The following is a 14,904-nucleotide window of genomic DNA, read 5'->3' on the forward strand; positions in this document are numbered from 1 at the left end:
CTGAAAAAAGAAATTGATGAGTCTGGAGAAATGAAAAACTGAGCACAGTGAGGGAGGTGCTCCCTTTGGTTGTTAATATCAACTTCATAGTTATCAGATATTTCAGCTTTTCAGGCTTTTTCGCAAACTCTCATGAATTCAAGGCATATTCTTGTGAAGCGAAGGGGTTCATTTCTCTAGAGAGACGATGCTACAGTTGGTCTGTTCTTCTACCTTCTCAGAAAATCTAGTTGTTCTCTAGAAACCTGCCATTATTTTGAAGGCACTTCTGAATTCTCAAGCATGGTTTCTGAAAGATAAGGTTTAGTTCCTGCAACAAGTATTATTCATGTATAGGACGTATAAAAATTGTGAATTATTGCTTGTAGTTCTGTTGAGTAATGCAATGCTGTCTATTTCTTTTTTTTTAAAGTAAAGGTTGAGTTTAAGGGAAAAATATGTAAGATGAAAACTAAGATTTGGTCAAAAAAATGTAGATAAATTACTTAGTTTTTGCCTTATGGATTATGTGCGTCCATATTTTCTTCTCAATGTTCATTTTTGTCTGAAGAGGAAAGAGGATATTATCACTGCAATATGTTAAAGTAGAATACTTTCCACTATAAAACTCAAAATTTTAATAATAAAATGAAAAAAAGAAGCAAAACTAGGAGTTTAGAAGAGACCCTTCTTCTCAACATGACATTTTGGGGCCATAGAACACCTAAAATAAGCACCAGGGGAAATATTATCTATAATAATCTTCTGTCCATACTTCCTCCAGTATCTTCGACCATCTGTTGTTATGGCAACAAATAATTTATAGACCATAAATTTGGGAGAAATTAAAGTTAAAACTGAGGAAAATGCTAATCAGATAACAAAAGTACTTGTGCCACTTCTTTGGTTCTTACTAATATACGTCTAGATTTTGGCTTTATCGTCTCAAAAAGTTGTCTGTTGATCAAGTCATGGCTCGAAGAGCTTTCATTCAGAGAGTTCATTTCTTCCCTAATCTTCTCTACATGAGCTCGAAGGGTGGTGTACTTATCATTCATTGTGTGGAGCGGAAGGCAGAGCTCTTTGTTTTCAGCACCCAAACATTCTAGTTCTGCTACAATTTCCTGAATCTGAACATGCTAACAGAAAAATCGACATGAAGGATCTCTAAACAAATTTGACAAAAAATTCCTCACCACTCAATAGATAATTGATAATAGACTTCCTTTTGCTCTGTCATACAAGATTGCTAATCTTAACACCCACCGTGCAATTTTGAAATATTAAAATCAGATTCACAAGTGATAGCGAGGTATGATTAGCGGAAAATTTCCAAAACTTTTTGCCAAGTTCAGAAATTTTTAGGAAGAAATCAAGAAAGGAGAATATTAAGATTGTTCTAACAAATCTTTTTTTTTTCCTTCTCTTTGTTATTTTTTCCTCTGATCGGTTGGCGTGCTTCTACCATCGCATGCAAATGCGTTAAGGATCGGAACTGCAACAACGAGGAATGATAACAAATAGGATCAAATAATAGTTGAACCAATAAATTTTGAATGTTCTTGGAGGACGCAAAGGATGGGGCAATACATGATAAAAATGGTTTCCATTATTTGAAACAGATTATTATTATTTATTGGAAAATGATTGTCAAATCATTTGGTCAATGAAAAATTGTAAATAACTTTGGATTTCTCTGTATATATATTGTGACAGTGTCCAAAATCATACACAAAAAACTACTTCTGCTGACCTCATCTTTATTAGAAGACATTTCCTTGGACATCCATGATCTAGGCGAAAACTCTTCTCTCGCTATGCACACGTAAAATGAGATTGTGTCTAAGGTAGAAAGAAACACTCATCAGGGGCTGGATACTTAGGAAAACAGGAAAGAGCACTAAAAACTAGGAAGGTATATTTTGCTGTGTGATATATTGTTGATGGTGAGGGAGGGAATTACTTTTCAGGCTATGCACGTATATCGTGAGACTAACGAGGCGGCGGACTGGGTGGCGGCGTATGTCACGAGCCACTCAGTGGGCACCCTATGGGTTGGAGAGGATGACTTGCCTGGTGCATTTCGGAACTTTTTATTTGCAGATTCTACTGGATATATTCGTACCCATATTGTATGAAATACCCGTTTCAGCAAAAAAAGAAGAAGAATATATATATATATATCAAAACCCTTAAGATGTCCCCGGAACCACCACAAGCTCTCGCTCTCTCTCTCTCTCTTTCGAAGGTGGTAGGACTGTGCCCAGAGGGGCATATTGGCCCACTGTTGAAGTTGTTAGGAGCATCCGAATTCAATACTCAGATTCATGATGTCAACTACTTGGATGTCACGTAGCAAATATTGAATGCATGAAAGCCAAACGTAAGTAGCTTCAACCTTTAACCTTTTTTTTTTTTTTTTGCTTTAACGGGTTCTTCAGACAATGCGTGTCCGAATACATCCAAGAAAATCAAAATACACAATCTCACGTAGTGCCAATGGCAGCTCCCTCTCCCCTGCCCACAGGGCGTATCCTGAGTGGTAGGCCGCATATGCAGCCACCCAGTCAAACACCCCGTTGGCCTCTCTGACTACATGCTTGGCCTCAAAGGCCAAGCCATCCCTCACCATCATCCCAATGTCCCGGATCAGAGGGTGGTCAGTGCTCTCACCACTCGGTCCCCGCCGAATCCACCCAATAACTGTAGCCAAGTCGCCCTCCAAGATGATCAAGCTGGCCCGCAGCACTTGCCGCGCATGGCGAAGACCTGCCCAGGCAGCTCGCAACTCTGCCCCTGGAACTGATATGTCGAACAACCGGCAACCGCCCGCTGCCACTACCTTGGAATGAGGGTTCCGTATGATGAAGCTTGCCCCGCCTCGCGTACCTCCATCCAACACCGACCCGTCAAAATTTACCTTGAGGAAACTCGAGGGTGGGGGCTCCCAGGTGAAGAACACCGTCCGAGGAGCTGCCTGAGCAGAGAAGGAACCCTAGGTGTCCCAAGCTATCAAGGGTGTGTCTGAAGGGGTGGTGAGTCTGGACTCCATTGCCAGTACTCGAGCAGACTCCGCATCAAACCTCGGCGACATCCTGCGCTCGCCGAAGGTGCGAACGTTCCTTGCCAGCCAGTTCTGATGGGCTGTGTAAGTCGCTCGGATGGTCTCCTGACATGTCCCGGGACTGGCCAACCACTCTCGTATCATCTATAGGAAAAGTCTCCTCTCCTGCCACGCCTCCTCCGGGATACCTGTCCACTGCTATGTCGACCTCGCCCAAGTGCACCGAAATAGTACATGGTCCACAAACTCGTCTGCACCGCAAGCCCCGCACTCCGCAGGGATCCCCAAACCACGCCGACTCAGCACTGCTCTTATCGGAAGGCGGTCCCACGTCAACCCGTTCTGCTCCTTCCCTCATTTTGTCCCCAATCCGAGTGGATTGTTCTCCCGTAACCCAAGGAATCGGACCAACCTAATTTTGCGGTCAGTTTGATGTTTCTTCCCTTAATACTGCCTTCTACTCGTAGAGGTGGCATTCTCTATCAATGCTATCTCTATTTCTTATCCTTTCTCATGACTACCATCAATGGCAAAAGACTGTTTGCCATAGCCTCGTACTCTGACTGTTTGCTAAGATTACATAGCTAGCCTACATATATTAAGTGAATTATAACCATAAGGTCATGTGATTAGTGTTTTTTTTTCGTTTTACAGCTAAATTACCGCTAAGAGACCAAATATGAAAAGTGACATGAAGTTCCGGAACAAAAATTAATTGTTACATGGGAAAAACTAGGAATTAAAGAGTGCATGGTGTATTAATGGATTGAATATGCAAGTATCCTTGAATTAATTGAAAGCATGTAAAATTATCTATATCCTCTATTTGAAAAACTCGTGGCATAGTGGAGTAATCATGTGTCCAAGTGATGCTTCTTTGGATTCTTGAACGCATCTTTTACCTTAATTTTTGAATATTTTATTTTTTGATTTTCATGGATGTACCTATGTTTGTTGTTGCTGTAAAAATTTGGCCCGATCTAGGTACCGAGCAGGCTGAAGGTGTCGGCGGGTTGTCTATTCGGATCAGCAGGGTCATTCTGAATTTACTGCTTTTGAGCCCTATTGAAGGGATGGGTTGTGTTGGTCATGCTCGGTTCGATGCTCTTACGCTATATCTAATCTGAAACAGAAAATATGGAAGTTAGACTTAGCAGAGAATGTCCAACAAGGGACACTCTAGATCTCAAAAAATAGAGGAGGTTTGAAATAGGTAAACGACAGTGTGGTTATAGGATTGAAAAGAACTTACTCAAAAGGCTTCTGAATGTACTTTTTATCTAGCCAAGGGCTAGCACCACTGAGCAAATCGGGTACATGGATTGGCTGTTATAGCAATAGCCCACATATATCACTCGAAGATCACACCAGCACATTTCGCCCGTGCGGATGGTTCGCACGTCACATACATAAGAAAACTATCTAGATTATGGATCGAATGGTCACCAACTAGAGGAAAGTTTAAATTTGAAGAACTCTCTACACTCCTTTTAGATCAGCCACACGGCAGGCTCTCAATAATCGGCTTGTGGCCATATAGCAAGTTCTCATTGATCGGCCTACCACGACAGGGATAGTCAATTTCGAGATATATCACCTATGTTAATTAATTCGTCCAGACTGACCAAAAAATGGAAATGGCTCGACGTTGCATGCCAATGAAGTCTTCTATCCGCATTCACAGTTGACGTGGTTGGTTACTCCTTTTTGAACAGAAGTATGATCCCCATGCCTTTCTGAAGTGGAACTTAGAGCATTTTTTTGCATGAAAAACATTAGTTTCCAAGTTGCAAGTTGCAACCCATCCACTTGAGACCATTTTGTCAAGAAGACACAGCAATTTCAGAAAAACGCAAGCAAGAAGGATCTATCTTCTAGTAGTTGTGGTGAAGTCGGGAGAGAGAGAAAGATGCCATTTTGTCGGTCAGTGGCATCGAGAAAAAAAGTCTTCGGAATGCGGCGGTCAACCGCTCCTTGAAGCGGAGAAACAAGGAAGCTGGTCTAATCACGGCAGGCCAAACTTTGGCCGTTGACCAGACTTAGTCCGGTCACCCACACGTGCTTGGACTGGAACTAAAGTGGTGGGGCCAATCCCTCAACATCCAATCGTGCACGTGAGCCTAATCTCCAATTGGAGTTAACTGAGATTTTTTTTTTCTTTTATCCTCTGGGCTCGTTATCTCGGTCGAAATAAGGCAATATATTTCAAAATACTAGATGGTATGGTATTTATACATTAATTGAGATTTTGTTCTGATTAATCCTTCGTAATTTTAAATATTTTTACAGTTCAAATTAATGCTTGGAATGGCACTAATTGATTTCCGATTTATTCAATTGGCATACTTTGGTCCTTTTCTTTTTTTCCTAAGACCACAATGACCTAGAACTTAGTTCATCTCAATGTCAACTACTCGATTATTTTGAAAGTCCGGTAATTAGTTATATTGCTTCGCCAAAGAGCATATCAAGCGTGATCTCGCTAAATCTTGTTTGGATCATGGCTGATCTAATTTACTCGTGGTGTTGCATGGCGGCAAGAAAATAAAAAAAAAATGATCTCTTAAATATTTAGTCTATACAAATGAGCTAACATAACTATTTGGCCATAGGCAAATATTAGGAATTTAGATTAAGCCAAGATAATTCACCAAAGTCCATAAAGAAATTCTCTAACTAAATAAGAAAGATAAAAAATTGCTAAGATCATGTGAGAACAAGAATGGAAGAGGCAAGAAATAATACATACTAGTAAAAACAACACATGTATAGCATTGTTTATAAGTTCTGAACAATTCATAGGATTCATGTTTCTTGTGTAATGCTTGATAAATTTGTTTACTATGAATCCTTTTTAGAATCATTTGGTAAAGGAAAAAATTAAAATAACTTGTCAATTTTCACAAGTTGCAAAAGTCGGCAGCATGCGCCATACTCAAGTCAAGTTAGATTATTAAAATTGGGTGGTTCACTGGGGTTGGCCATTGGATCACGACATAATCGTTGGGCATTCAGCCCCACCTTGACTTGACCAAATTTGTATTTTTGTATTTAAATTCGTAATGGTTAGGCTCACTTTGAACAAGAGGGACTTGGCTCAGCTTAACTATCGCAAACCATCAACATCTTCTGGTGGTTGAATTGAGAAATGAAGCATGCTCTAACATCTTCCATTGCACTCGGTGCAAAAGCCAAAACTACCTTCCACTTCAAATAATTTCATATTTGCACGTAAACCGACTGCATCCTTTACCACAGGTTCATGGAGATAGAGTTGAAATCAGATCGGATACTAATATATCTATATCTATATTTATTTTATTTGATAAATATATATACGGATATAGATATAAATTAAATGCATATATTAATATTCATATTTATTTTAAACAGATACAGATATAAATCAAATATTAGAAGTATGCTATAAATATAGATATAAGTTGGACAATTAAAATTGATGATATGGGATCAAAGATATTACTAAGTGGGAGGTGAATCAAATTAATAGGATGCTAATATGGTTATATATTTTTTTCTTTTAAGTTCATGGGTGTTATATAAAATTCAATACGGTTACGATTAGATCGGATATTCGAATACATATTGGGTAGTTATCTATCCATATCCATATCTATTTTTTTTTTTTTGATGGATATACATATAGATATGGATATTAGTTAGATACTTAAATTTCTATCAATTTCTGAATAGATTTATATATGAAAATGGATCTTATCCACTTTCAACTCTATCTCAAGCCACCCGACAAGGGCCATTATATTTAGTTTAAAGAAATAGTGACAATGCTTAATTGTTTAACCTATTTAACTTGGTTCAACTGGTTCTAAATTGGATTAGTTTATCTGCTTAATAAAATAGTCTGATTTAGTTTTGAATTTTTGATCCATTTAATGAATAAGTTAGATTTAGATCCATATGTTTTTGATCTACCTTATATTCGATCTGGCCGCTCCTAGTTGAGTGGACGGTCCCCGAGATTTTGCACATATTCACTGTTATTGTTTGTTGTTTTTAGACATCCACTGCTCAAGGAATGATTCTTTCCATCAGACATTCTTTACAAACCCAATTTTATAATATTCGTCACGTTACAGCTACAAATGTTCTAAATTGACTTGAGCTACGGTGCACGAGTCATTGCTCCCAAGGTTTGGGCCCCGCCCGGGCCAATTCTCCTTACAATGCTATGGGCATCCCTGTTTTTGACCAATGGTATGTGCCTAAAAATATATGACATCAATGGAGTATGGAGTGGAATTAACTTGACAGGATGGTTTTATCTTTCGAAGCATGATTGATCTTCTTCAACAACATCAATCATTGAATCATGACCTGCATATATCTTAAAGCACTCTAAACTCTTACATTTATCCATCTGCATAGATTTTAAAACAACTATTATATGATCCAACTGTAGATTCATGCGTAGGTGAAAGATACAACCCCTGTCCTATTTGACATGCGTATGGCTACTACTTCTTTGTGTCCTATAGCTAGTAGTACATTAATTGTAGATTGGAGTATACCTATGGTATGTAACCTTTTTTGGTGAGAAATGTTTACTGACGGAAGAGTAAATGTTACCGTCTCTTGCGAGTGGATCGAGCAATGCTCGCCAATTATCAATGTAATTAATTTATTGTTGATTGAAAAATGAAAAGTAAAATAAAGTTTGTCTAAAGAACAAGAGTTGAAAATTAAAGCAGTCTAGATATCTTCCCCTCCCAACATATTAGGAACTGCAGGATATATGAGGTTAGAGCTTCAAACCATTTAGGTGGTGAGGCAATTTCACGCCTATTTTGGTAAAAATATGGTTATTGATGGAGGAAAAAGTGGACCACCTCACAAAATACAATTAAAGCACATGAATCCGACGGCAGGCGTAATCTCAATAAGGATGGCCTCGGCAAGCATGGCCCCGACAAGCACGATCTCGACAAGCACGACCTCGGCAGGCATGACCTCGGCAGGAATGACCTCGGCACGCATGGTCTCGGCTGAGCAAAGCCCGATTGACCTCGAGCCAACCCCGACTCCATCAAAAGTCAAGCCAGTCCGCCTAAGGAAAGGACCACCAAATCCTCCATATTCGGGATCAAATCCCGCAATCTCCGCCACAACGACTGTCAATATTTGAATCCACGCAATCTCAACCGATCGCCAGCTAGCCCGAAATCTCGGGCCATCTAAGGTCATTCATTTAAACCAAGATTTGCGCAATCACGTCCGATTGCGTGTAACCGCTCCACCCCCTCCTATAAAAAGGGGGGATTCTAGGGAGATCATCTTCTTCCCTTGCCAGAAAACACCTTTCCATTAAGATATCTCCAAAGTCCCTCTCTGACTTAAGCATCGGAGGGCTTTCGCCAAATCCTCCGGCCAAAAGCTTTTTGCAGGTCCGCCGGAGACGGCCGTCCGCCACCGAGCTGCAGCAGAAGCTCCTCCTCCCCAGTCCGCGGTCACCCCCGGGTCTATTTTTCAGCAACAGTTATATTATATCCAAACTGGCCTTTTTTGTGCCTCATATCGTTGGGATTTAATTTTGGATATTGATTAAGCTAAAAGAAGGTGAAATCTAGGCTGAACCTGATCTGTTTTAAGTTATTTAAGAAGTCGTAACATATGGTGGTTCATGTTTGTTTATAAAGTTCAAGGAGGATCATAACTTGGATGTAAATTATGCCACGAAGAGTAATGATCCTAGACATCTTTTGTAGGAAAAAACAACCTACTTGTGCTTCTGGGCAGATAACATTCAAGAGTCAAAACATTTTTTCTATTTGGCTATAAATATCACCTGGAATTTTGCTCTGTCTGTATTGTAAGAGTTCATTTCCAACTAAGAATTCTAAACCATAAGAATTTATATGTAGCTTGACGACACCCTTGTTAATAAAAAAAAAACATACCAGTCAAAAATAGACAAGGCTTGAAAATGTTGTCGATCATTGAAATTCTAATTGTCCAGCTTGAAAACACTTGAATACTTATAAAGCTGTGAGTAATTCATCTAGAATTAGAAGATTTTAGAGAAGAAATATTAACCTTATGACTTTATTCATTTCCATAACAATCTAGAACTTTACCAAAGAGCGTAGTTGAAAAGTATTATTTAGATTTTTTGGCCCTATATTATACCTAAGATCTACCTAATGCATAGTCGATATGGAATTAAACCTACGCACAAGTCCTCACATACTCTCCTCATTTAAGCTCTAGCATCCTTACTATAAGAGTCCAACTTCATTCACAAGTACCACAAATCCAATCACAAATACTACGATCAACTCGTGGTCAATCCAAATAGACTCATGTCGCGGTGTCCCCTAATCCACGTAGGATAAGGCTAGGTTAACTCCGATATTATTTATAACAACCTAAGACCTTAACTAAAAAGCTAATTGGAAAGTATTATTTGAGTTCTTTAGTCCTATATAAATACCCAAGATCTACCTAGTGCATAGCTGATGTAGGACTAGCCATGCATGCACAATTTCTCACAATCTTCATCTTTTAGGTTACAAAGTTGATACAATGAAAAATATTGGACATTTTTTGTGCTTCTATCTATACATTTTTTTTTTGCTAAGGTTCTTACTAAAAAGTTAGATTTACCACCTAAATTAATTTGTGAAAATTAGACTTCATATTGTATTCTCTCTCTCTCTCTCTCTCTCTCTCTCTCAACTTTGATTTGTTTGGCACTTTTTCTTCCCGTCCATGTGAATGCCAGAAAATTCAGGGTCTTAGAGAACTCGGTTGGTGTAAGAAAATATAAAATATATAAATAATCTATCTCATCCTATCAGCTTAAGTTTTTAGAAAAAGTGGTGATTTCAACATGATTTTAACGACAATGAGGTTAGTGTGCACATGCATGCTACGACACTGATTAGCCAGAAATATGATGATGGGGATCAAAGGAAGAAAAGAAAGTAGCATGGGTCAAGGTGCTTTAACCTTCAATAACTTTCATCATGGTCACATTGGCATTCAAAAGTAGATAAGAGATCTAGCACTAGGCTACAATAAGAACGTAGTATTGAGTTGACATAGGGGTGTAGCATTGAGCTACGGTAAGGGTATAGCATTGGGCTATGGTAGAGATCTAAATTACGCTTACTCCTAGGATAAAAGCTACTGATAAAGCTAAGATAAGATAAAAACGTGTATTTGATTAATTGTTGAAGGGTCTCTTTACAAAGTATAATTCTGACTTATTTATACCAACAAATAATAACATCATACTTTGATGGTTGTTCCATGCTTGGCCTCCACTCTTAGCAGTTTTAGTATCTGTAACCAGTTATTTTCTACTATGCACGTTCGTCATCATAGTTACTTCACAATCGTCAAGCCGATAATGTCTTTTAAATATAAAACTTAGTTCTGCATTTGAGACTATCTTTGAGACCACTTCAATCACTTCCGATCTACTTTGATGTATGGGGTTAATCACGACTAAGTTTTAGACTTTTGGCTTGCTCATGATTGAACTCTCCTTCTTCCGTCTATGCTTCTATACTTGATGAATTTTGTTGTAGTCGAACTTTTTCCAGTTCAATAAGGGTCACATCAGTCTCACTTACTTTAGTTTTGTCGTACCTAATCCACGTGACGCTTGCTCTCGACTGCTATTTGGATAATTGAGATGGGGTATAAACAACCTGCTTAGTAAATTATTGCTTAAGATGAGTTCCCAAAGAAGAAGAATTTTTTCTTCATCTTCTTCTTCCTCATCATCGCCGTCTTCTTTTTCTTCCTCGTCGTCATTGTCTTCTTCTACTTCTTTCTTCTTTTGAATGACAAATCTCAAAAGTCATTTCCAGATCGACATCCCTTGAAATTTATACTGAATTAAAAAGAAGAAAAAAAAAATCCTATAACCACAATAGTGTAGATTGAAACAGTATTTGAGATTAGCTCCATAAACTATTGTCAATTGTTCTTCATGAGGTTTCCTTTTTTTTTGGGTGGGTAATAGTTCACAAGGTTTATATCATATGTTCATTTGAGCTCTAACTCACCATCCCCTGTTGGGTAAAATTCCACTTTATCTCCAAGAGGCACCTTCTTTGCATCCTCTGGTGCACTCATAATCATCATGAAAAAATGTCAAGCATTTTTTTTTTGGAAAGAAAAAAAATTGACGAATGCAATGGAAACTGCCACCTTTGAGATCAAATCTGGGATCAGAATGCCAAGCAAATCAACACCTAATAGTCATCAAATTCCGAGAATGAAACAAAATCCAGCAGCCACTATGTTTTAAGGAAAATTTCATAATAACTCAGTTCTGCTCAAGGATAGATATTAGCAACTCGAAAAATCAATTTCTCCTGTGGTTCAATTGGGTTCTTATTGTTTAAATTAACAAAACAGAAGCTGTTCATCATAGTACTAATCAACTCGGTCATGAACTGAACCACCAATGACATTTGATATTTAATGCTGAAACATTCTATATATACATAAAAAGCAGAACTCTACAAGAGCATGAAGAGCACATTAAAGCCAAGGAGTAGGTGTAATTTGCTCGACTTTAAACTTGTGGATGCTGAAGAATTCTTCCCGAGATTGCGGTCGCAAGTGCAGCTGTAAAATTTGGATCTTTTGTCAATGATGAGGCCATCTGCTCCACCAAAAGTCTTTGGAATTCTGGCGACTCTATTTCCCTGGAAGCCCTCCCAAAATTCGGTCGCAGTCCTTGTTGCGTGAGGTCAAGGGTGATTGTTGGGCCTGGAGAGTTGATGGAGACCGAGCACGGTAGTGATCCTTTGTGGCAAGAGCCATGAGCTAGTTCATTCTGCGAAGGGTGGCCATGGTTGTGCTCGCCTTCATATGTTGCTACCAAGAATGATCTATCTTCAGCACTCTTCTGAACCTAATGGTAGCAAATCATGGCCAAAATAGTTCAGTAAATTATTTCATTGGTGGATGATGCTATTAGGAGACAAGCTGAATTGGTAGCTTAAGTTCGATATTTCTTTTTTCTTTTTACTTGGGCGTACCTTCTTCTTAACAGGACAGGAAGGAGCAAAGGAGCATCGAAAGTAAGCTCTAGGAGAAGGATTGTCTCTGGTGACCTTCTGACCATACTTCCTCCATTGATATCCATCCTTCACCACCTAAGAACAACAAAAGATGCGATCGGAAATAAAAAAAATCGTTCATTTGGAGCAAGTATATGTTGCTATTTGTTTTTTTTTTTTTCTTTTCCCCCTCAAAATATATGCTTCTTTGTTAATTTATCTAATGACAGGACTCACCAGACTCGAATCGGATGGGTCTGTTTTCACATAAATCTTGGAGATCTTGGGCTTAGGATCTTCCCTCAATCTCTTGCAAGAATCTTCACTCGATGTGCTCTCGACACGATTGCTGAAAACATCGGTCCTCTCGGGAGTCTTGTCTCCGAAACTGATCGTTTCGAGGCTCTCACTCTTCCTCTTTCTCGATGGCGAAATCGGCCCCTTCTCTTTAGGAGATGTGGTCATGAAATCAAAAAACTGGCTCCGGAGGGTGCTGTAGTTGGCGTACATGGCGCTAAGCAACTCATTCAACTTCTTGTTCTCCTCACTTATCCGATTCAACTTGGCCTCCAAATCTTGGGTCTGTTTTGTCCAACACATCATACTGACATCAGAATTCCGCAATCCAGCATGCTTGAGTGAGAGTAGTGACATTTTTTTAAGCAGGAAGCAAAGAACCTACCTCATCTTTCATCGAATCCCTCCCTCGGACATGCATGGGATTGGTATGAAGCTGCTCCCTCTTTAAAATCTGATGGTGATAAAAAATTATCAATAAAATGAAATCTATCAAGTTTGATTATAAAAAACTAAGCAGCCAAAGTTAATAAACTGTTATATGCTCACCGGAGCTTGGTCGGGGAACGAGAGAGGTCCGACACTGAGGTCGAGACTCAGGGAGGAGCGATCGATCCACGCGGAGTCCATGAAGGATGCAAAACCCTGTGCGTAGTGTCTATCGGATGGCCTCCTTTTTATTTATTTTTTTTGAATGGAGACAGATGGGAGGATTCAATGAGGTCCCTTATATAGAAGAAAAGTTCGGATTCTTCTTGGGCCTTGAGTGGAATCTGTATGGAAATGAACAGAGAAAGGGATGAATCACCACGTATTTTGTGATCTCATCCCCAAACGTCACCCTCTCCGGGTCTTGCAAAGAACTCGATGGAGAAAATTCTGCACTCGATCTTCTTCTTGGGGAAGGATTTATTATGCTGTGGGTGAGGACTGTCGAGGGTAAAAAGAGTGGGAGACGCGTCAGCCTGAATTTGATGGGGAGAAAGTTCCGTGTCGGCCATCCAATTCATTGACAGCTAGTCTAATGGTAGGCGTCAAGGTCAAGCTCTCCGGCTAAATCCCAAGAAATGACAAAGTTTGGAGTCCCTCGACTTTCCCCCCTCCTCCTTGCGTTTCCAGAAGGACTTTAGCTTTACCTTAAGTGACACGTTTGCTGTACAAATTTCGGGAAATTAGTGTCAACATTTCCCTATTGCCTACTCTATTTTTCTCCTCTTCTTTTTGTCTATTTTTGGCTTGACCCCACAAGGCTAATCCTTCAGGCCGACATAGGTTTGCTTCAATCAAATAGCTGTTGAATTATTAGATTCGGCATGATTTGGAAAAATTGGCAGAGGCATTGGATCCTTTGGATGGAATTCGGGAACCACGGGAATTGACTATGGAGTCTTTTAATATTGGGGACATCAATCCTATGGAATTCCATGGTGATTTCCATTATTAGGGAAAAAATTTCGGACACTAAGTCTTCTCGTCCCGCCGAATTTGATGAATGATGGGTGTAGGGTAATGGTGCCCACATGCATGCACTTGAATGACCATAATTACCCTTGGAGGCTGAGAGTTTGAGGGAAATCATGTGCCCTGAGAAGGTTTAGTATGCTCTCCATCTTCTCAGGATGTCGAAGTATTAAATAATTTTGCAAAAATTATAATTTGACCCCCTCGATTTTGCCCAAGTTCCAAATAACCCGTCTCGAGTTACACTTTGAATACAATACAATCCTTCCTTCTATCTCTGTTAATTGAATGCTAAGTAATTTTTTTTGCGACTTCCATATGATAACTTAAAATGCTTGAGTTTAAAAATAGTTCATGTTTTCCATTTTATCCAATTCTCATACTCTTCTTTTCATTCTCCTTCTCATTGGTGCTCCAAGATTGCTACCTCCCCCACCATTGCCACCACCCCATGGACTACCTGGGCAAAGCCAAATAGGTTAAACTATAATTTTCTCCAGTACTTTTCAATAAAACCGTTTTACTTTAGGGCCTTCTACTACACTATGAATATATTACCCATAAATCTAATAATATATTAGACACAACCATTATTAACAAACCATATCTTAATGCACAAAATTTATGTAGCTAGAAGTCGCTTTCATTTCACTTTCCTAATTTGACCTATAGGTTTTAAAATCAATTATCAGTATTAGGCAAGCCCTAAGACACCCTGTTGCATTCATATGTACAAAATGAGCACATTGACCAACAAGGTCAGTAGCCAAAAAATCCATGAAAAACTACAATAGCAAACATTTTACACAAGCTAATTTTGTCTTAGAAAAGTGATTAGTCTGGGTTCTAATTCTATATCTAAATACATGCAAATGGTTATGCATGGAATATAAATATCCTTCTTTTTTTTTGGGGGGGGGGGGGGGGGGGGGGGGGGGGGGCGGTTGTTGGTTTGTAACATCAGAAACGTGGCAAGAGCAAGTGGCAACATCCAAAATAGAAGGTTCCTAAGGACTACCATTCCACCAAGTCGATGGTCAACCT

At 39.2% G+C, this 14,904-nt stretch overlaps 1 protein-coding gene across 1 annotated transcript; it reads right to left on the reverse strand.

Annotated features, from left to right (window-relative positions):
• Window positions 1–11,383: 11,383 nt before the first annotated feature.
• On the reverse strand, window positions 11,384–13,293 carry LOC103714242 (WRKY transcription factor WRKY76-like). The gene is made up of 5 exons (XM_008801429.4): window positions 12,949–13,293; window positions 12,785–12,853; window positions 12,340–12,684; window positions 12,082–12,198; window positions 11,384–11,954 (listed from the first exon to the last, which is right to left on the reverse strand). The coding sequence occupies exons 1-5, from the start codon at window positions 13,027–13,029 to the stop codon at window positions 11,613–11,615; spliced, it is 954 nt and encodes a 317-aa protein (XP_008799651.2). The 5' UTR covers window positions 13,030–13,293; the 3' UTR covers window positions 11,384–11,612.
• Window positions 13,294–14,904: the final 1,611 nt, after the last annotated feature.

This window comes from Phoenix dactylifera, chromosome 1 (assembly GCF_009389715.1).
Source record: "Phoenix dactylifera cultivar Barhee BC4 chromosome 1, palm_55x_up_171113_PBpolish2nd_filt_p, whole genome shotgun sequence".
In the NCBI taxonomy this organism is placed as follows: Eukaryota; Viridiplantae; Streptophyta; class Magnoliopsida; order Arecales; family Arecaceae; genus Phoenix; species Phoenix dactylifera.